The sequence below is a fragment of the Trichechus manatus genome, unplaced genomic scaffold (assembly GCF_000243295.1).
Source record: "Trichechus manatus latirostris isolate Lorelei unplaced genomic scaffold, TriManLat1.0 scaffold00135, whole genome shotgun sequence".
In the NCBI taxonomy this organism is placed as follows: domain Eukaryota; kingdom Metazoa; phylum Chordata; class Mammalia; order Sirenia; family Trichechidae; genus Trichechus; species Trichechus manatus.
In genome coordinates this window covers 5,223,132-5,244,351 of record NW_004444071.1, presented here as the reverse complement: position 1 = coordinate 5,244,351, position 21,220 = coordinate 5,223,132, and the positions used below count along the sequence as shown (strand labels likewise).

Below are 21,220 nucleotides of genomic sequence, written 5' to 3'. Positions count from 1 at the left end.
AGCACTTCTATGACTCTGTCCATTTTTGAAATCTTGTTGTTTATCTTTTGGATTTCTAATTGTTGTTTTTGTATGATTTCTAGTTGTGAATTTATTTTAGCTTTTTGTTCCTGTATTATTTTCTTGAATTCTTCCTTTTTTTGTCTGTATTCTCCAAGAATTTGTTTGCATTTTCCATGAATTTTTCTACTTTTTCCTCATTTTTGTCCACTTTTTGCTTCAACTCTTGAATAGCTCTGAATGTTAGAGATTTGAATTCCCTATCAGTTAGGTCTAGCGCATTTTCTTCTCATCTGGTGTTTTATTTTGGATGCCTACTGGAACTATCCTGTCCTGTTTTTGTAAATGTTTTGATATTGTCTGCTGTCTTCAGGACATTCAGTGGTCATTCCTCATTTATTGATTGTAGATTTGTTTGTTTTGTCCTGCTTTTTTGTTTTATTTGGTTATGTCTGAGCAGGCGGGCTGTGTGTTCTTTGTTGTTTGCTCTTCTGTGGGTGCAATACTTTTCACCTCCTTCTCCAATTGGCAGGGTCAGTCACTCAGGTATGGTACAGCAGGACAGGTCCAGCTGAAGGGGAGTTGCTGGGATGGGTTGTTTGTGGCATGTACCAGGGCTGGCAGTGCGGACCGGGAATCAGTGCAGGGCAGTTTTCAGTAGGCCATGCCTGTGCTGCCTGGGAGTGTAATGTTCAGCACATGGTCCAAGTAGGCAGGAAGAAGGGGGTAGCTTGTGATGTGTGGCGCTAAGATGGGTATGGAAAAGATGAGAGAGAGGAGAGAGGAACAGGAGCCAAAAACATACACACAAACAAAAAAGAGTGCTAAGGGAGCTTGCTATTGGAGTGGAGAGATGAGAGACTGAGAAATGAGGAAAAACAAAAATGAAAAGAAAAAAGGGTAAAAGAAAAAAATGATTGAATTGAGAAACTGTAAATGAAGAAAGACAAAAAGAGAACGAGAGAGAAAAAAAAGAAACAAACAAACAAAAAAGAAACAAACAAACAAACAAAAAAAGAAAAAGAAAAAAGAAATGCCCCCAGGGATGTCCCTGTGCATCTGTGCAGAGTCACGGAGTAGCTCCCAAGCTGCCTGGTACTGCCTGGCTAGAATGGGCTCCCAAGCCGAGAAAAGAAAAAGAAAACAAACAAACAAATCAAAACAGAACAAATCAGAGCAAACAAACAAAAAAGCCCCTGGGTTCCCACCAGCGTGGCAGCACAGGCTGGAAAGCAGTTTCACAATCAAGGGGTGTTTCGCAGCCTTTCAGGAAGAAGCAAGGATGGCCCACAGAGCCAGGAATTTGAGAGAAAGGAGGGGGAGGTGGTGAGAGGTAAGGAAGAAATCTAAAGAAGTGGAAAAAAGCAACACCAGCAGCCAACAAAAGGCACTCAGGGAGCCGGCCAGTGTGGGCTGGTGGAATCCAAGCAACACCAGGGTGAAGCTGGTGTTTCCTGGCCAAGAGACTGTGGCTGTAGGAAGCAGAGGAGGCTAAGTGGGGGTGAAGAAGGGTGGGGAGTGGGAAAGCCTATATCACTGGTTACGGTTGTTCTGTCTCCTACTGGTAGCTCCATGAAGCTGCTTTCTCATACCCCCTGTTCGTTGATCTCCGATAGGGGCCGAAGATGGCGGATCTGTGCTGCAGTAGCTGGTAGGAGGCCTCTGCATGTATCCCTCCTCGTGCTCTGTTCTCGGTCAGTTTGTTATTCCATTTGGTGCTTGGCTGAGTTATTTATGTCTTCATTTGATGCTTAGGGTTTCAAGATTGACTTGTGATTCTGCTTGACTTAGTTTTTCTGATCTTTGCTGCGGATGGACAGTGTGGTGCTTCTGACTATAGTGCCATGTTGCCTGGAAGTTTCAAAAATATTTTTAAAGCTCTTTCATTTGACTCTGCCTCTCTGATGTACATGATATTAAAGTTGGTTCCTTTTGCGTCTTGAACAGAAGGTACCCCCCCCAAATGTTTTTTTCTGTTTTTTTTTAAAGACATGAAATTTATGAAGTTTATAACTTGAAATTGAATGCGTCTAGCAGAGGTCTCTGTTGGTGAAAGAATATTGAATATACCATGGACTGCAGAAAAACGAACAAATCTGTCTTGGAAGAAGTACCGCCAGAATGCTCCTTCGAAGCTAGGATGGGGAGACTTAGTCTCACATACTTTGGACATGCTCTCAGGAGGGACCAGCCCCTGGAGAAGGACATCATGCTTGCTAGAGGGTCAGCGAGAAAGAGGAAGACCCTCATCGAAATGAATTGACACAGTGGTTGCAACAATGGGCTCAAGTGTAACAATTGTGAGGATGGCACAGGACCAGGCAGTGTTTTGTTCTGTTATACGTGGGGTTGCTATGAGTCAGAACGCAGTCCACAGCACCCAGCAACAGCAAAGCAGGGGTCTCGACCGTTTCTGGAAGAAATCATGGGGTAGCTAAGAAGTACTTTCTTTTTTGTCATGAATAAGTGATTTATTATTTGCTTTAAGCCATTTTATGGAGATTTCAAGTATTTGCCTATTACACAAAGTCATAGTTTCAGAGCAATTCCCAAGAAAATATTATTTTACATTAGGTGTATATGATTTCCTTATTTTGAAGATGAAATATTTTTATTAATAGAAAATTAGTTTCTCCTAGTTCTCTAGGTAAATGTTTGATAAATATTTAAAGACAGTTATTTCAAGGGATACCACATTGTTACTCTGACTAGGGTGTTGTAAGTTCCCTCTAGGGCCAAGTTTATCAGCAACTACTGTCTCTACTTACTATATTTATTATCACCAACCGCTTGTCTAAGTTGCCACGTGTTGGCTGTCATATCCTTTTGGTCCTCTTTAGTCTCTGCTTCTGTTTCTCCTTTCAGCTTGCCTCACCTGTAACCGAACGCGGAGAAGCCACACCACCAGTTGCAAGAGAAACACAAAGTGGGAATTTATTGTTTGGGCAAACAAGGAGCAACCTGGGGACTAGCAGCCAAAAGACCACGCGCTCCCCGCCCCAGGGCTGCAGGGAGCTTTTACGTCTGCTGCGGAGCAGGCGAAGCCTCGACGGAGGCTTCACACCCACTTGTAGGTTTAGTTCCTGGAGCCCGGCTGCTCGCTAATAAGTAGGTTTGCACTGTTCTTACCTATTTATGTACTTATTTCTCTAGGGTGAGGCATGACTAAGGGCTCAAGTGGCCCAACGGCAGATGAATCGCATCGGTGACAGTAAAAAACGTTCTGAGAGGACGGTGAGAGGCCCAGCTCCCCAGGTCAAGCCCAGACAACTATCTAGAACCTGGACGTGGGAACAAAACCGACAGCAACAAAGCGTACATCAAATCAGCGACTCAGGAAGGCTGGTCGCGAGTCGCGCTAGTGCGCAGACTCCGCGGCCGCGGGCAGGCGCACAAGACAGAGGAGTGCCCCCGAGGTGGCGTTTGCCCGGCGCTTTCAAGGCGGGCCTATTGAGTCTCACTTTCCTCGGATAGGGCTCGGAAGTGCTATGGCGCTGCGAGGAGTTCGCGTCGTGGAGCTAGCCGGCCTGGCCCCGGGCCCGTTCTGCGGCATGATCCTCGCGGACTTCGGGGCGCAGGTGATGCGTGTGGACCGGCTGGGCAGCCGCGGCGACATCAGCCATTTGGGCCGGGGCAAGCGCTCTATAGCTGTTGACCTGAAGCGGCCGCGGGGCGCGGCGGTGCTGCGGCGTCTGTGCGCCGGGGTAGACGTTGTGCTGGAGCCCTTCCGCAGTGGTGAGCCCCGGGCCCGAGGGCTGGACGGGAAAGGGCCGTGCGGAGCGGAGGGGCCTGACCTGTCAACTAGTGCGCCAGCCACTCCTTTGGCCTGCGCCACTTGATCCCCTTTCTGGCCCAACCCTTCTAGATCTTTTTGTTGCATTTAATAGTGTTCGTCTTTCGTCCCTTGAGGCTGTCGTCCGTACTTAGATTCAGTTTTGTTGCATTGATTCTTATATCTCTCTGAATCCTGCCAAAGTTTTTTTTCACTGCCGCTCTGTTTGCCTTTTTTAATTATTAGAAGATCATGAACCCTAATGAGAATCTTATGAAAGCCAAAGATTCTGTCCCTGGAAAACTGGGTAAATGTCCATAGGTACATATTGTCACCGATTTCGGGGGGCAGGGGGGGCGGTGGTTGGTGTGCCCTCTAAAGCCATCCGGACTCAGGCTAACCATACATTCCTGCCTTAAATTTTGGTATTCCCAAATTCTAGCTTCAGCCCATTTCGTTTACAGTGTCGTCGCTGGAGCTACCTTATCCATTCCCAATTGCCTTCACTTCTCATAGGTGGATGGTGCCCACGCCTTTCAAAGCCGCAGACTGCTGGAGTGCGCAGGCCCTGGTCATGTCCATCTGGCAGTCCACCCTGCACTGCAACTAACAGATCCTAAACCGAGCCCGTCTTCCCTCCTAAAAGGGCGTCTTCTCCTTCTGTATTATTTATTTCTGTGAATGGAACCAGTGTTCATCCAGCTGTCTGAGTCAAACTACTTCATCCTTGACTCCAGTATCTTTCTTTCACTCCATCCCCTCTTTTAACATCACTAATGCAGCCATTCTTCCTCCTTACCTTGACTCAGGATTCTTTCTGTCCGTACCCGCTGCAGATACCTTGACATTGGTGTCACAGCCTTTTTAAAACTGGTGTTTCAGTTTAGCACCACTACATTCTTATACTGGTTCCAGTACAAATCCAAAGCATTGCCTGATTTATAGTAGGAAGTCAGTACCTGTTTGGTGAATGAATTGAATGTCTTTGCGGTGCCAGGCATTTTTAAGTGTGTTAACTCATTTAATCCTTACAGCCGTATTTGAAGATTACAAACAAAAATCCATCGCCATGGAGTCAATTCTGACTCACAGCGACCCTGTAGGACAGAGTAGAACTGCCCCAATAAGGTTTCCAAGGAGTAGCTGGTGGATTCAAACTGCTGACCTTTTGGTTAGCAGCTGTAACTCTTAACCACTGTGTCACCAGGGATCCATTGGAGGATTATAGAAATTTAGTAATTAACATTATAATTTAATTCTCTCTCATTTACAAAATGGTTAAATAATTTGCCCCAGGTAATTAGGAGGAAGGTAGAGCTGTGAATACAGATGTAGCAGCCAGATGAGGGGATTATGGCTGGTGTTTACCTAGGTTGATGACTGGAGTGCATCTGCTTTTGTGATTTGTGGTACCCTTAGGAAGAGAAAGGCAGTGTGTTTATTATGTAATCTTAAATACTCTTAATGCTAACTGAAAGGTTGGTGGTTTGAACCCATCCAGCGGCTCTGTGGGAGAATGACCTGGCGATCTCTGATTTCTTCCGTAAAGATTACAGCCCTAATAACCCTATGGGGACCATTCTACTCTACTCTCACATGGGGTTGCTATGAATTGGAATTGCCTCGAGGAAACCTAACACAACAACCCACCCACTGCCATCCAGTCGATTCTGACTCATAGCGACCCTATAGGACAGACTATAGAGTTTCGAGGCTGTAATGTTTATGGAAGCGAACTGCCACATCTTTCTCCCGAGAAGCACCTGGTGGGTTCAAACCACTGACCTTTTGGTTAGCAGTCTAGCGCTTTAAACACTACGCCACCAGGGCTTCTACACCAACAACAAATACTCTTAATCCCAGGAGACTTCTGGTGCCAGTTACCATGGTTCTGTGCAGTGAACACGTGTTGATAACTAAGAGCTTTCAGATGTTGTAGTAGCTAACCTTTCTTTCCACAGACTTTTACTGAGCTCTTATGTGAATGTCCTAAGCTAGACACTTTCCGGGCCTGTGGTAACAGACCAGGCATAAATCCTGCCGGAGGAGTTTCTGAGCTGATAGAGAAGATGAGATATATAGATACATAGTATAGTACAAGGGGAACCCTGGTGGTGCAGTGATTAAGAGCTCAGCTGCTAACCAGAAGGTCAGCAGTTTGAACCCACCAGCCACTCCTTGGAAACCCTATGGGGCAGTTCTGATCTGTCCTGTAGGGTTACTATGAGTCAAAATCAACTTGACAGCAATGTTTTTTTTTTTAAATAGTGTAAGGTAGAAAGTAGGCACAGATGCAGTGTAGAAAGAGAAAAAGCCCTAAAAGGAATGAAACCAGTTGCCCTTGAGTCAATTCTGACTTATGTCAGCCCCATGTGTGTCAAAGTAGAACTGTACTCCATAGAGTTTTTTCAATGACTGTGACCTTTCAGAAGTAGAACGCCACGCCTTTCTTCTGTGGCACCTCTGGGCGGATTTGAACCACCAGCCTTTCAGTTAGTAGCGGAGCGCTTAACCAACCAATCGTGCCACCCAGTGAGTGTTGTTGTTGTTAGGTGCCGTTGGGTTGGTTCCAACTCGTAGCGACCCTATGTACAACAGAATGAAACACTACCTGGTCCTGCACCATCCTCATGATCATTGCTATGTTTGAGTCCATTGTTGAAGCCACTGTGTCAGTCTATCTCATTGAGGGTCTTCCCAGGGAGCAGCAGTTCCTAAAAGTGTATTGTTGACTAAATAGAAACCTAGGATAATTGTTCCAAGAGAATAAACCATGTATAAGTGAATAAGGAGAGAACTGGGGAAACGGTAAAGGGACTGACTGAGGGGATTGTGTAGCCTTGGATATGCCTGGAGGGAAATAGGGAAGCACACGTAGCAGAAATCATGGCTTCACTCTTGAATCTGTAACTACTGCGAGCACAGAAAATGGTGTTATTAGTGTTGCAAGAATGCTGTTTTGTTTGCTGCAGAGAAGGGATTATACTCATCCTTAATTCATGCTCTTAAAAAATTTTATTTTAAGGTGTCATGGAGAAACTCCAGCTCGGCCCAGAGATTCTCCAGCAGGTGAATCCAAAGCTCATCTATGCCAGGTTGAGTGGATTTGGCCAGACGGGAAGGTTCTCAGGGGTAGCAGGGCATGATATCAACTATTTGGCTTTGTCAGGTATGTTTGAAAAAAATTTTTGTTTCTATATTTTTTATTTGTTCCCAGTCAACATCTAGAATTACATTTATTAGAAGGATTTTTTTTTAAGGATAATGATTTAAATATTTATCAGAATCAATGAGGAAAACGTAATTGTTTAAAAAAGGATGGTTTGGTTTGGATTCTTTGAACGGTCATTCTCAACCTTCTATTTCCCCTGCCTTAACACATTTGAAAGGTAACATAGTCTCACTAGTAACATTTACTTGCTACATTTGTGGAGCTAATTTCTCAGGCAAACACTTACTAGGAAGTAAGAGATTCTTGGTGGTAGTAGGGGTGGTTGCTCTATGGTTTAGAAGATGTTGATATAGTTTGATTCCGACAACATGCCCTTTCCCCCGACCCTTCATTGAGAGTCATTGCTTATGAGTCATCGTTTCAGACGTCTGTGAACACTAGAAAAAGCCTATGGTTTTTAGGTTCAAATATCACCTTAGGAGCCCTGGTGGCACAGTGGTTAAGCACTCAGCAGCTAACTGAAAGGTTGGCAGTTCAAACCCACCAACTGCTCTGTGGAAAAAAGATGTGGCAATCTGCTTCCATAAAGATTATGGCCTTGGAAACCCTACAGGGCAGTTCTACTCTGTCCTGTAGGGTCGCTAAGAGTCGGAATTGCCTCGACGGCAGAGTGTTTGGTTTTTTTTGGGAAATATCACCTTGGAGTGCTTTGGTAGTTCAGTGGTAGAAGTCTCACCTTCCATGTGGGAGACCTAGGTCCGATTCCTGACCAGTGCACCTCAAGCACAGCCACCACTCATCCCTCACTGGAGGCTTGCGTGATGCTGTGTTGCTAAACAGGTTTCAGTGGAGTTTCTAGACTAAGATAGTCTAGGAGGAAAGGCCTGGTGATCTACTTCCAAAAATCAGCCAGTGAAAATCCTGTGCATCACAACAGCGTGATCCCATTGTATCGGGGACTGACTTGATGGCCGCTAACAACAACAGCATTGCTGTAAAAATGGTAATGCCAACTGTGAAAATGGTGGGAGTGTCTGATTTCCTCTAACTTCACAAGGGGTGGAAGAGAAGATCATCAGCACCAACCCAAGGCTGATTTCCATGAAATGGAGGTCAGACGTATCTCCACTCTCCAACCTTTTTACCAATTCTGATACCAGCCATCCTTCCTATGGCACTCTCTACTTCTCTGCTGGGTTGGATAGTTCATTGCAGTGGCCACACAGAACTCACAGATAATGCTCATGATTATGGGGTTTATTAAGAAGGTAAAAACCAAAACCAAACCCATTGCCATCGAGTCAATTCTGACTCGTAGTGACCCTATAAGACAGAATAGAACTGCCGTATAGGGTTTCTAAGTGGCCGTCTAAGGTACAACTGTTGTCTCTATTCGAATGGAGCAAAAGAGAAAGAAGGGAATCAAAGACTTAAAGAAGAAACTAGGCCATGGAACTAATAGCCCATACGAACCACGGCCTCTTCTAACTTGAAACCACAAGAACCAGATGGTGCCCAGCTACCACTACCGGCCATTCTTACCAGGGACACAATAGGAGATCCCAGATAGAATGAGAGAAAAGTGTAGAACAAAACTCAGATTCCTAAAAAATATCAGACCTACTGGACCAATAGAAACTAGAGAAACCCCTGAGACTCTTGTCCTACCAAAAAACACCAAAAATCAAACCTGTTACTGTCAAGTTGCTTCCAACTCATAGCGACCCTGTAAGATACTTGAAATTGAAGCTATTTCTGCAGGTCACCTTTCAGCCAAATCATAGATTTGGCTTATAAATAAACAATATCACTGGTGAGTAATGTGCTCCCTAAACAACTATATGAGACCAAATCGTCAACATTTACTCAAAAGCAAAGATGAGAAGGCAAGTGGGGAAAATAGATCTATGGAAACAGAAGGAACAGAATGGAAATAATGAGAATGCTGACACATTGTAAAAATTGTAACCAATGGCACAAAACAATTTGTATAAAAATTGTTAAAGGGGAACCTAATTTGCTGTGTAAACTTTCACCTAAAACAATATATTATTTTTTAAAAAAAAGAATAGGAATGCATTATACCGTTTTGAAGCCATAAAGAAAGTCGACAATAATCATTGTTTTCCCAAAACTCAGGGAGTAAAATCCTAGCAATAAAATTCTGAAAATGTCAGTTGGATTAAAGTTTTAGAGAGAGAGAGAGAAGAAAAAACAAGGAGCTTGGCTTGAGAGAAACCTGTTTAAAAGTATGCCGAATAGGTTCAGGTGTGGACAAGTTTGTATTAGTTTTCACTTAGGTCAGCAACCGGAGAGATGGGTTATTGATCTAAGATGTTCATGTGTTTATTTAAAGGAGGCGTTAAGCTTACAGTTTTTCCCGATATTTTCTAATGGTGTAGGTGTTCTATCAAAAATCGGTAGAAGCGGTGAGAACCCGTATGCCCCTCTGAACCTTCTGGCTGACTTTGGTGGTGGTAGCCTCGTATGTGCACTGGGCATCATGATGGCTCTTTTTGAACGCACGCGCACCGGCAAAGGACAGGTCATTGATGCCAACATGGTAAGTGTTACTTGGGGGAGACGAAAACCCTGCCAGTTGTTTCTAAATACTGTATATGGCTGCCTCAGGTCCTTTTCTGAACAAGACAAGAGAGAAATGAGATCTGAAGTTTGAATCCAAATTACTAAGGAGATTCTTTTCTTTAAAATGGCCTCATATCTTTTTATATTAGCTAGAATACCGTTTTTTGATCATCTGTTTGTAGAGTCAATTCTCCAAACTTTTTGTTACTCACCCGATTCCTATGTTGTATTTCAGTGATTTTCCCCAAGCTGTCTTTTGTGCTTAGAATATAGTTTTCAAGCAATCCTCATTCAAAACTAGATTCAGAAAATTTCCTTCAGCAGATGGAGAAGATTCTTAAGGATACTAAAGTGAAGTGGACCAGTCTAGACCTTCCTGCTGCATTTTGTAGGAGACACTCTGACATCATAATGCTGTCACATATTGAGGCTTTACTATGTCTCGGCTATGCTAGGCACTTTCCCTGTGTAGTCTCTTCTGATCCTCAAAACAACAACTCCATTTGGGATACATGATTATTTTAAAGAGAAGGAAACAGAAGCTTGGACATTTGCTCAGGGTCTCACAGCTCACTGGCAAGACAGCACACCTTGAATTCCTTTCTTTACAACTCCTCCAGTACATGTTTTCATTTTGACAGGTCATTGGAGGTAGTACACAGAATGTATTTGAGGGAGATAAGACTGGAGGCAGAGAGACCAGCTATTGAGTTATTGCTGAGATATAAGAAAACAAACAAACGAATGAAAAAACCCAGTTGCTGTGGGGTCGATTCCAACTCATGATGACCCCATGTGTGTCAGATTAGAACTGTCCTCCATAGGGTTTTCAGTGGCTGATTATTTGGAAGTAGGTGACCAGGCCTTTCTTCTGGCTGAGAGATAAGGGCAAGCACTAACACAGTTAATGGAAAGGTGGGGCTGGATTTAAGGGATACTTGAGATGTAAAACTGCTGGTATTTGGTGATGGATTGGCAATGAGGGAGGGAGGAAGGGAGGAGTCAAGAATGGCTCCCATATTTATGGCCTGGATGGCCTAGTGGATGTTGTTGCCCGCGCCCTTGGAGAGGACAGCTGAAGGAGGTGGCAGTGTGGCACCGTGGTCAAGAGCACGGATTCTGGTGGCTAACTTCCTCAATCTGGCTCTGCCATTTACTAGCTGTGTAGTCTGGGACAAGTTTCCTAACCTCTCTGTGCCTCAGTTTCCTCCTCTGTAAAATGGGGATAATGATGGTGTCTACCTCCTAGTGTTATGAGAATTAAATGGTAAAAGCTCCTATTGCCTGCTTCTGTCTTCTCTTCCCACTCTCAGCCCTGTTCTTTTCCTGTGCCTTGGGAGACTGTCCTCAGGGCACAGATCACATTGTACTTGGTGTCTATATCTGAAACACCTTTCTCGTAGGAACTGTGCTTGACTGATCTTTTATCTACAGCCCTGGCTCTGTCGTGGCACAGTCCCATCAGTCAATGGTAGCATCATCAGCTGCTGACTTTACCCTGTCGTTATGCCAAGCCCTAGGCTACGTGCTTTATCTGCGCACTCCCTGCTTTGATCTCGGCAACTCCTGGAGAGCAGTGTGCTCACTCCCAGTTTGCATTTCCAGACTTGGAGAAGTTAATGGCCTTTAAAGGTGGAGGGCTGGAGAGGATCCGAAGCACTGAACTGAGCCCAGGCCCTTTGACACTGAAATCCCTGCTTTCAATTACTTCACCCTACTGGAGCCCTAGTAGTGCAGTGGTCAAGAGCCTGGCTGCTAAACAAAAGGTCGGCAGTTCAAATCCACCAGCTGCTCCTTTGAAACCCTATGGGGCAGTTCTCTGTCTTACAGGGTCACTATGAGTTGGAATTGACTCAACGGCAACGGGTTTTGTTTACTGCCCTCTGTGGGCACCGGCCGTGTGTGTGATTGTGGCCCATAAGACATGATCTAAGAACAAACATTGGGCCTTGGGAGTTTTAAGAAGAATATAAGGCTAGATACTTATCTAGTAATAACAAATAATTTACTAAAGATATGTGATAGTTTATTTGTAGACATAAATAAAAGGTGGTTGGTGCTTTCATCAGAAAGTATCTAATCAGAGTTATGTAATGATTAGGCAGATAGCAAGGTTTAAGTGTATTTGAAAAATGTTACACAACTTTATTCAGGGTTCATGCTTAAACCAGGGGATAGTGAGTGCTGGCTAATTACTCAAGGCCAAGTGGATCAGTGAAGATCATATTCATCACTTCCTCATCCTACGAACCTTTGTGACACAAATAATTGTAGACGCTGGTGGTGTAGTAGTGAAAGCAATTGACTGCTAGCTGAAAGGTCCATGGTTTGAAACCACCAGTGGCTCCACGGGAGAAAGATGTGGCAGTCTGCTTCCGTAGAGATTTACAGCCTTGGAAACCCTATGAGGTTGCTATGAGTCGGAGGCGACTCAATGGCAGTGGGTTTGGTTTTTTGGTTTTTTAATTGTGGGGAGTCAGAGACCTCATTGTTATAGGCCAGTAGTCTTCAAATTTTTGTATCAAATGAATCCTCTGTTAGTAAAGGGTTAGCGTTCGACCTGAGTTGATCCAGGCCTGCCTTCGAAGACCTGGAGTTTGTCTTTTCACAGTACTGTTTCCTTGGAAACTGGAGGTAAGAGAATTGTGGAACATGGTATCTGTCTTGCTATTGTTTACCTTGGATCTGGGGAACTGCACCTGACCTGGGGCTGTGAGCTGGCCTGCCAGCTGTTGGCGTACAAACAAAAACAGTATAAAGGTTGGTGGGTATCTTAGTTGTCCAGTGCTTCTATAACAGAAATACTACAAGTGGATGGCTTTAACAAACAAAAATTTATTCTCTCACAGTCTAGGAGGCTAGAAGTCCAAATTCAAGGTGCCAGCTCCAGGGAAAGGTGTTCTTTCTCTGTCTGTTCTGGAGGAAGGTCCTTGTCATCAGTCTTCCCCCTGGGCTAGGAGCTTCTCAGAATAGGAAGCCCAGGTCCAAAAGACGCACTCCACTCCCAGCACTTCTTTCTTGGTGGTATAAGGTCCCCATCTCTCTGCTCACTTCTCTCTCTTTTTATCTCTTGTAAGATAAAAGGTGATGCAGGCCACACTCCAGGGAAACTCCCCCTATATCAGATCAGGGCTGTGACGAGTAATGGTGTTGCATCCTACCCTAATCCTCTTTAACATAACTTAATCTTGCTGCATTAACCACAGGAAGAGATTAGGATTTACAACACATAGGAAAATTAGATCACAAAATGACAACCACAAAATGACAACCAAAGAATACTGGGAATCATGGCCTAGCCCAGTTGGCACCTAGTTTTGGAGTCCAAGTTCAATCCACGACCGTGGGAAATTGGAGCTGCAGTTTCTGTGCGTCAGGGGGACTCGTGCCATCTCAGCTCCTCTTCTGTGCAGCATGCATGCCGTGTGGGTGAGAGGCAAGAGGAGTTGGTGCCTCGGTAGCCACTGCCAGGCCTGGTGATGAGCCAAGGATTGTAACTGCTACTTCTCTTGTCATGTATACCCTTGTATGAGGTGAAGTAAAGGTAGGATCAAGTTACAAAACCAAACCCACTGCTAACTCCTACCAACTCTAGGACAGAGTGGAACTGCCCCACAGGATTTCCAAGGCTGTAATCTTCACAGAAGCAGACTGTGACATCTTTCTCCTGTGGAGCAACTGGTGAGTTCAAACTGCTAACCTTTCAGTTAGCAGCGGAGTGCTTTACCACTGTGCCACCAGGGCTCCTTAGGATCAGGTTAGAGCCAGTGTATATGCTGAGAGGGCCACTTTGGACCCATCACAACTCCTCTGTTAGGGCATCTGTTTTTCAATAGTCTCATCAGGAGATCCAGAATATAAGGGAGATTAAAGAGGTATTTTATCAGCATAAATGTGTTTTATAAATTTACATATTCAGTATTTATTATACTATCAGACCAATGAAGCTGTTTTAATAAGCACAAACATTTGAAATTAGGGCTTATGGGTCATTGTCTTATCATTTTCAGTGTTCAGTTTATTACTACATTTTGTTTTGGACCCAATGTTTGGAAAATCCTGAGTCACAGAGATTAATTAGAAATGCCTATAGTTTTTAAGTAGCTTGCTTAAAATCTCAGATTATATTTCATTTATGGTGAAACAGAAGAGCAGAAACCCTTTTTTTATTTCAGAGTTGACTCACTACAATATCTAAAACATTTCAGATTCTTTGGCATGAATATAAAAGTCAGAAAAGCAGTTTTCTAACTCTCAGTGTCAAAACTCTGTAGCACCGCTGGCACATGACCTGCCTCGAGTCCACTTGTTAGGCCCCACTACTGTTCAGCTCTGGCGGAGCAAGGCCCGTGCACCGCAGTGCATTTGCTTCCAGGAGGGACTCAGCTTGTTGGGTTTACTATGAGCAGGCCAAGTTAAGAGGGCAAAAATACCCACGCAGAACTACAGTCCTCCTTAATAGTGTATCAATTGCAAGTTCAATTATATGGAAAATTGGAGGGAAAAACAACAAATGTTAATGAATTGGCATAGAACAATTGGTCGGAATTTGGTATAGGACACTTCTAAATGTTATGTTTTTATTACAGTTTTAGAAATAAATACAATGTGTACTTAACTAAGCATAAAATATATTTAAAATAGTGCGGTGTGTGTGTGTGTGTGTCTGTGTCTGTCTGTCTGTGTGTCTGTCTGTCTAACATGAGGCCTCTCTAAGATGTATATAACCCAGTTTAAAAAAAAGCACTGCCATTGACCATTTATGCAAATTTAATATTTGGTGATGATAAATGTGATAACCATAAATTCAGCTGCTGGTGAGACTTCAAGTTGTCAATGAGAATTGGCATATACCCAAAGATATATTTTGCGTTTGTTTCATAGGCATTAACTCTGTGAGAAATTCTGTGCTCACAGCTGGAACGGGCTCCTTCTGTTGGTGACCTGTGAGACAAGGATGCTTTGATGGCCTTCTCTCAGGTTACTGGGATGATTAGGGAAATGGCTCAGGGCGTTTAGCTTTTGAGTTGAACCTGGTGATCAAGGAAGCTGAGAGTGTGAATTTATTCCTCTTACTTAAGTAGTCAGTTGGAAGGTTGCGTTCCCAAACTAGTTTGTCTGGAATCAGAAAACCCAAGTACCTGCCACCCATGTTATGTTTATTTTGTATTGAATATTAAATATTCAAATATAGTTTTCTTGGAATCCAGCTAGAATAAACTAAATTTAGATAATGTGATTTGCCTTTAAAATGTGATATGCTTTATATATCTGTGTGTGTGTGTTTAATAGGTATTGAGATCAGAATATGGACTTAAAAAAAAAAACTTTTTGCTTTATATTTTAACTTTTTATCATAACAGTATTTTAGGTATACAAAAATAGTGAAAAGAGTATAATGAACTTCCACGAACCCTCACCCAACTTAAAAAATCATCAACGTTTTGCCAATCTTAATTGAAACGAAGAACACAGATGGTAGTTCCTCCTCAGTCTCACGGTATTTTCTGAACTGAATTGTGCAACCAATTCTTATTTTAACATAAACCCAGTGTAACTCACTTTCTAGAAATATCAAAGAAGTTGTATAATTAGATATAATCTGCATGTATTCTAAGATAAGCGTCTTTCCACAAATATTTTTTTTTAAAAAACTAAATAGAAGTTAATCCTGTATTTATAGTTGAATTGTCTGGATTTCTACCTTACTCTGCTTCTTCAAAGGTGGAAGGGACAGCGTATCTGAGTTCTTTTCTATGGAAAACTCACAAAGTGGGACTGTGGGAACAGCCTCGAGGCCAGAATTTGTTAGACGGTGGAGCTCCTTTCTACACAACTTACCGGACAGCAGATGGGGAGTTCATGGCTGTTGGAGCATTAGAACCCCAGTTCTATGAGCTGCTGATCAAGGGTGAGTAACCTTCACGTGCTGCCCCACACGCCCTCCATTTTCCTGTGGGTGTTCTTTAACCTCTATTTTGGAGCCTTTTGAAATTCGTAACTTTTTCTTATATAGCCACTTTCTAAGTAACCTAACTAGCCATCATTACATTGTGAGACATTTCCCCCATCTTTTAAACTGACAGGTAATTTTACTCGTCTATAAAGTACAGCCAGAGCAGTCCTTGGAAGTGAGAGTGGCAGGACTTTGTCTCATGGACTTCAGACATGTTGTCAGGAGGGACCAGTCCCTGGAGAAGGACATCATGCTTAGCAAAGTAGAGGGTCAGCGAGAAAGATTAAGACCCTCGACAAGATGGAGTGACGCAGTGGCTGCAACAACGGGCTCAAACATAGCAGCAATTGTGAGGATGGCCCAGGACCAGGCAGTGTTTCATTCTGTTGTACATCGGGTCTCTATGAGTCAGAACCGATTCGACTCGACGGCACCTAACAACAACAGCATTAAGTACTAAAGTTCAGGGTTTTAAAAAAAAAATAATAGTCCCTTTTGGAGGACAATCAATGTTTTTATTACATTTCATACACAATATTGTTAGCTACCTGTCTTGCCCTTGTGTGCCCAGAGCTTGTGCTTTCCTAGAAATGATTTGCTGGTTCCACTAGTTCCTGTTCTTGATAGACAACTCTTAACGATGCCTCAGTGTTAGGTGTCCCCAGAGCACACAGATACTTCGATGAGTGAGGTTGTGTTGGAGTATGCTACTGTCGTTTGATGCTTCTGCAGTTTACCCCTCTTCTAGATTCTTGTCCTGCTGGCACGTTGCCCCAGGTTAGCAGGAAAACTTGGGAGGTGTTCTTCCCTAATTAAATATTGGATTGGATTATTTTGTTCCTGTGTAATAATGTGAAATATTCGAATTTAAAGTTCATTCTACAGATAATTTAGTACCTAAGAATTTTTAAGATATACTCTGAAGTGGTGTGACAGAGTGGTCACAGCGCATTTATCTTTCTACTTTAGATTAGGTAGCTTTTCAGATGCAATATACTACTCAAAGTTATTTACATATAGCTGGAATGCTTGTTTTTACAAACATCTGAAAGTATTTTATGATCAACTGTATTAACCAGCTTAAATACATTTGGAAAAATGGTAGAAGAATGATTTATTTAGATTATATAGGGTACCTTCTGTCCCGAAATTAAGAATAAAGAAAAACCAAAACTTACTGCTGTCAAGTTGATTCTGAATCATGGTGATCCTGTGTGTTACAGAATAGAACTTCTACATAAGATTTTCTTGGCTCTAATCTTTACAAAAGCACCCTAATGGCACAGGGGTTAAGAGCTCGGCTGCTAACTGAAGGGCCGGCAGTTGAAATCTACCAGCTGCTCCTTGGAAACCGTATAGGGCAGTTCTGCTCTGTCCTGTAAGGTCACTATGAGTTGGAATCCACTCGACGGCAACAGGTTTTTGTTTTTTGTTTTTGTAATCTTTACAAAAGCAGATTGCCAGGCTTTTCTTCTGTGGCACCACTGGGTGGTTTTGAACTGCCAACCTTTTGGTTGGTAGCCGAATGCAAACTGTTTGTGCCATCCAGGGATCAAAATTAAGAATAGAAAGTCTTAATTCAAAATTACGAACTGAACAGTGCTGTAGTAAGGGCCAGCGGTGGGAGTACTATGCCCTGAGTGCATTATCTTAGAGAATTGAAATGCAATAGTAACGTTAGCTACACTTCAGACAGCTCTTTATTATCATCAGGCACCAGCAATTCTAAATGACAGTGATCAAATAAACTCCTTCCCCCAAAAGTGATTTATTGGTCTGAGCTCCATACAATTGTTGCAGCTACTGCTGAGTTCTAATAACATACATGTAAACTGTAATAGCACATTTGTAATTCTTATGTTTTAGTAAACATTGTACTTGTACATAGAAGTTAATTCAGAGAACTCCCAGTTACACAGTCTGGCCCCAGCACACGTTCATCTCTACAGTAGAAGTGCAGAATCATTTGAGCTCACTTTGGGGGCAATTTCTGTCTCCAGTCCCTCTGTGGTACAACCTGTTCCTGTGTTTAAATAGCAGATTCCAAAAAAATAATAGTTGTATAAGTGATTATAAAGATCAAGAAGTAGAACTGGAGTTAACCTAAATTTTGTCCTTCTATATGATATCTGGAGTTTTTACTTATATTTAAAATTTAAATTAGTGAAACACAATGTAAACTGCAAAGTGTAATAATTTTGTCTGGTAAGCACACATTTTAGCTCATATCTGAAATATTTTACTGAATTTTGAATATCTTTAAATGTGAAATTTCTTCTTTTTTATTGTTTTGGTTTTAAAAGTAGAGAATAGAACAAGAAAATAAATGTTTTATTAGTGTTATGACTTAACAGTTATCCAAATTGTACCTTTTGCAGGTATGTCAAGGTAAGGCTTAAAAGCAGAAAATGTAATGTGATTATTCAGGGATTGGCAAACTACAGCCTGAAGACCATATCTGGCCCTCTGCCAGTTTTTGTGTATAAAGTTTATTGGAACACAGTCCTGCCCGTTGGTATATGTATTGTCTATGGCTGCCTTCTGAGCGCCTGAGTGGTGCAAACAATCAGTGGTGCTCAGCTGCTAACCAAAAGGTTGGAGGCTTGAGTCCACCCAGAGGTGCCTGGAAAGAAAGGCCTAGGGATCTACTTCCAAAAAATCAGCCACTGAAAACTCTGTGGAGCACAGTTCTACTCTGATACACATGGGGTCGCCATGAGTCAGAGTTAGCTCTATGACAACTGGTTGGTTTATGGCTGCTTTCATACTACAGAAGCAGAATGAGTAGTTTTAACAGGGACCATATGGGCTGAAAAGCCTAAAATATTAACTGTCTTGCTCCTTACAGAAAAAGTTTGCTGACCCCTGTTATTATTCATATCTGTGAGAGACCAATATGTAGGTATAAGGTCCCCCCCTTTTCAAAAAAAATAATTAATGCAATTAAAAAAATACCAATCCATTTTTCCTAATTGTAATATAATGTTTGTTTTACTTTTTATATTTTATAAGGAGTCGTGGTGGTGCAGTGGTTAAAGCATTAGGCTGCAAAAGTTCAAACTCACCAGCTGCTCTGCAGGAGAAAGATGCGGCAGTCCGCTTCTGTAAAGATTACAGCCTTGGAAACCCTATGGGGCAGTTCTACTCTGTCATATAGAGTTGCTATGAGTCAGAATCGACTTGACAGCCATGGGTTTTTATGCTTTAGTATATTTTATTTATAAAAGAAATATACTATTATTTATTTTATAAATAATATTTGCAAAATTTTATAAAATTTTTATATTTATAAAAGATATATATTTTAAAATTACTTTTCCCAGCATGATTATACAAAATTCAGTGAAGGAAAAGGTTCCCAGTCTGCATTTCTTTTCCAGCCACAATTATTACTGGTTTCATTCGTAATTGCTATTGAAAATAATTTTGTCGTATTAAGAGAAGATGATGTAAAAAAGAAAGTCGATTCCAAGCATCGGTTTTATTAGGTGCACCCTTGGGGCTCAATATACTGTGTTATATAATGTTCTGTGAATTACTAAGTTGTTTTTATCTTATGACAGCACGCTAAATGCCCTAAATAGAGAAGCAGAAGTCGTTTTTGTTCACTGATTTTATTAGCAGGACGTGGGCTGTGGGTTGTTGTTGCTGTTGTTTTAAGTAAAGGTGATTAGGTTTTATTCTCTGTCGTCCGTATTCTTGCTCATATCAGAATAAAGAGAAATGGATATTATTTATGAAACAGCAATCCTGAGTTTAATCATTTATTTTAGGCTTCTTCCTTGGAGATTGAGATAGTCACGTGTAAAGTTGTTTATATTTTATCTTTTGTAGGGTTTGAGCACATCATATAAAATATGGGATTGTTTTAATTCAGTATGACAGATAATGACATGAAGGAAATTTCTTTTTCAAAGCCTACTCAGAGAAGAAATCGATTTCTAGAAACTAGACCATTAAAAATAGACAACTTTTGATGAAATGTAAATAATGAGATCTCGGCAGTGGAGAGTCTGTTTTGAAGTACTATACGCCTACTACTTCTGCCCTCTCTAGCTTTTGGCCCTTCAGGTTGAGCTTGATTTCTTCCCTTGACTCATTTAATAATCCCTATCAAAATCGACTTTTTTTTCTTTTTTGGTTATAGAACATCCTGTATGGGATAGTATGGTGAGCTCAAAACTCATTTTCATTGATTATAATCACTGTACCAGAAGCATAATAATTTAAGAAATTATTTTTTTTCCTTCAGGGCTTGGGCTAAATTCTGCTGAACTTCCTAATCAGATGAGCATGGCTGATTGGCCAGAAATGAAGAAGAAATTTGCTCTTGCATTTGCAAAGAAGACAAAGGCTGAATGGTGTCAGATCTTTGAAGGCACAGATGCTTGCGTGACTCCTGTCCTGACGTTTGAGGAGGTTGCCCATCACGATCATCACAAAGAGAGGGGCTCGTTTATTACCGATGAGGAGCAGGGCGTAAGCCCTCGCCCTGCCCCTCTGCTGTCGAGCACTCCCGCTACCCCTTCTTTCCGAAGGGATCCTTTTGTAGGAGAACACACTGAAGACATACTTAAAGAATTTGGGTTCAGCCAGGAAGAGATTGATCAGCTTAACTCAGATAAGATAATTGAAATTCATGAATTAAGAGCTAATCTCTAACTTCTAGGCTCACAGCTCAAGTGAATTTGACTATTGCATTTACAGTATCAATAATACATATGACTGTGTGCATGGAATGTGAAAGAACAGTATCATAGTGTTTGACCTCTTCGAATCGAGAAATCACAAAAGACTCTTGATTACTCAGTAATGATTAAATTCTAGCAATGGCTAACAGCATGGCCTTTGATTTAGGAATGTTTTCATATTTTCTTACCTTCCAGTTTACCCGACGGAGTATATTGATTAAAATACTTATTTAATGCACTTTATAAATAAAGCTTTTATTTTTTCTAAAGTTTACTTGTGTTTCTAAGTTTGTAAAATGCTTTCAAGAAAGTTTTTTAAATAGCATTTTATGACGTACTGAAATACTTCGTGCTCTTCTGTTTACCAAAGTGGATGTCCTTTAGGTAGAAAAGTCTGACTTTTTTTAATTTGGTAAGGAAATCATTCAGTCAGTCTTTGAATTTGAATTTTAGAAAATGTTCTTGAAGTTTCCTCTGATGACTCCCACTTCTCCATCCAGATGGCCCTTCTGTGTGTCCGATTTTCTCAGGAAATGACACTGCCGTCTATTTGAAAGTATCCTAGTCTCCTTCCTTACTTGTCTCCTTCCATTCTCCTTCCATCTTCTTCCTCCGATGGTCCCATGACTCACCCCTCACTTCTTCAGGCCACTGCCCAAATGTCACCTTATGGAGAGTCCTTTCCTGACCCCTGTCTAAAATAGCAGCTACTTCGGCACTCACTATCCCCTCATTCTGCCTTATTTTCCTTTACGGTACGTATCGCTGCTGACATTGTTTATTAACCCCAGCCTTCTCCTCACCACCAAAACACACTAGAACGGAAGCTTTATCAGGGCAGGGACTTTGTAGATTTTATTCATTGCCAATTTCCCAGTGCCTAGAATAGTGTCTGGCCCATAGTGGAAATTTGGTAAATATTTATTGAATGAATGAATCTCCATATCAGACAGAGTGTTGTCAGTTCCACCTTAAGGGCTCTCATATCCATCCCCTCCTCTGCCCAACTCCCATTGAAACTGAACATATAAGATTCAGAAATA

At 42.0% G+C, this 21,220-nt stretch overlaps 1 protein-coding gene across 2 annotated transcripts; it reads left to right on the top strand.

The window, feature by feature from the left end:
- The first annotated feature begins 3,488 nt into the window (after nucleotides 1-3,488).
- AMACR (alpha-methylacyl-CoA racemase) lies at nucleotides 3,489-20,402 on the top strand. Of its 2 annotated transcripts, XM_004385234.2 has the most exons (5): nucleotides 3,489-3,735; nucleotides 6,798-6,941; nucleotides 9,347-9,507; nucleotides 15,255-15,441; nucleotides 19,739-20,402. In XM_004385234.2, exons 1-5 carry the CDS (start codon nucleotides 3,489-3,491, stop codon nucleotides 20,146-20,148), a joined length of 1,149 nt encoding a protein of 382 aa, XP_004385291.1. In that variant the 3' UTR covers nucleotides 20,149-20,402. The 2 variants fall into 2 exon arrangements, with proteins under 2 accessions (XP_004385291.1, XP_023595259.1); XM_023739491.1 differs by lacking the exon at nucleotides 9,347-9,507 and having other exon boundaries at nucleotides 19,739-19,857.
- Nucleotides 20,403-21,220: the final 818 nt, after the last annotated feature.

Bases quoted from the DNA above. Each gene is read 5' to 3' on its own strand.
- AMACR (XM_004385234.2), top strand. From the start codon at position 3,489: ATGGCGCTGCGAGGAGTTCGCGTCGTGGAGCTAGCCGGCCTGGCCCCG. The intron at 3,736-6,797 runs GTGAGCCCCGGG...TTTTATTTTAAG, and splicing joins GCTGGAGCCCTTCCGCAGTG to GTGTCATGGAGAAACTCCAG. The intron at 15,442-19,738 runs GTGAGTAACCTT...TTTTTCCTTCAG, and splicing joins CTATGAGCTGCTGATCAAGG to GGCTTGGGCTAAATTCTGCT.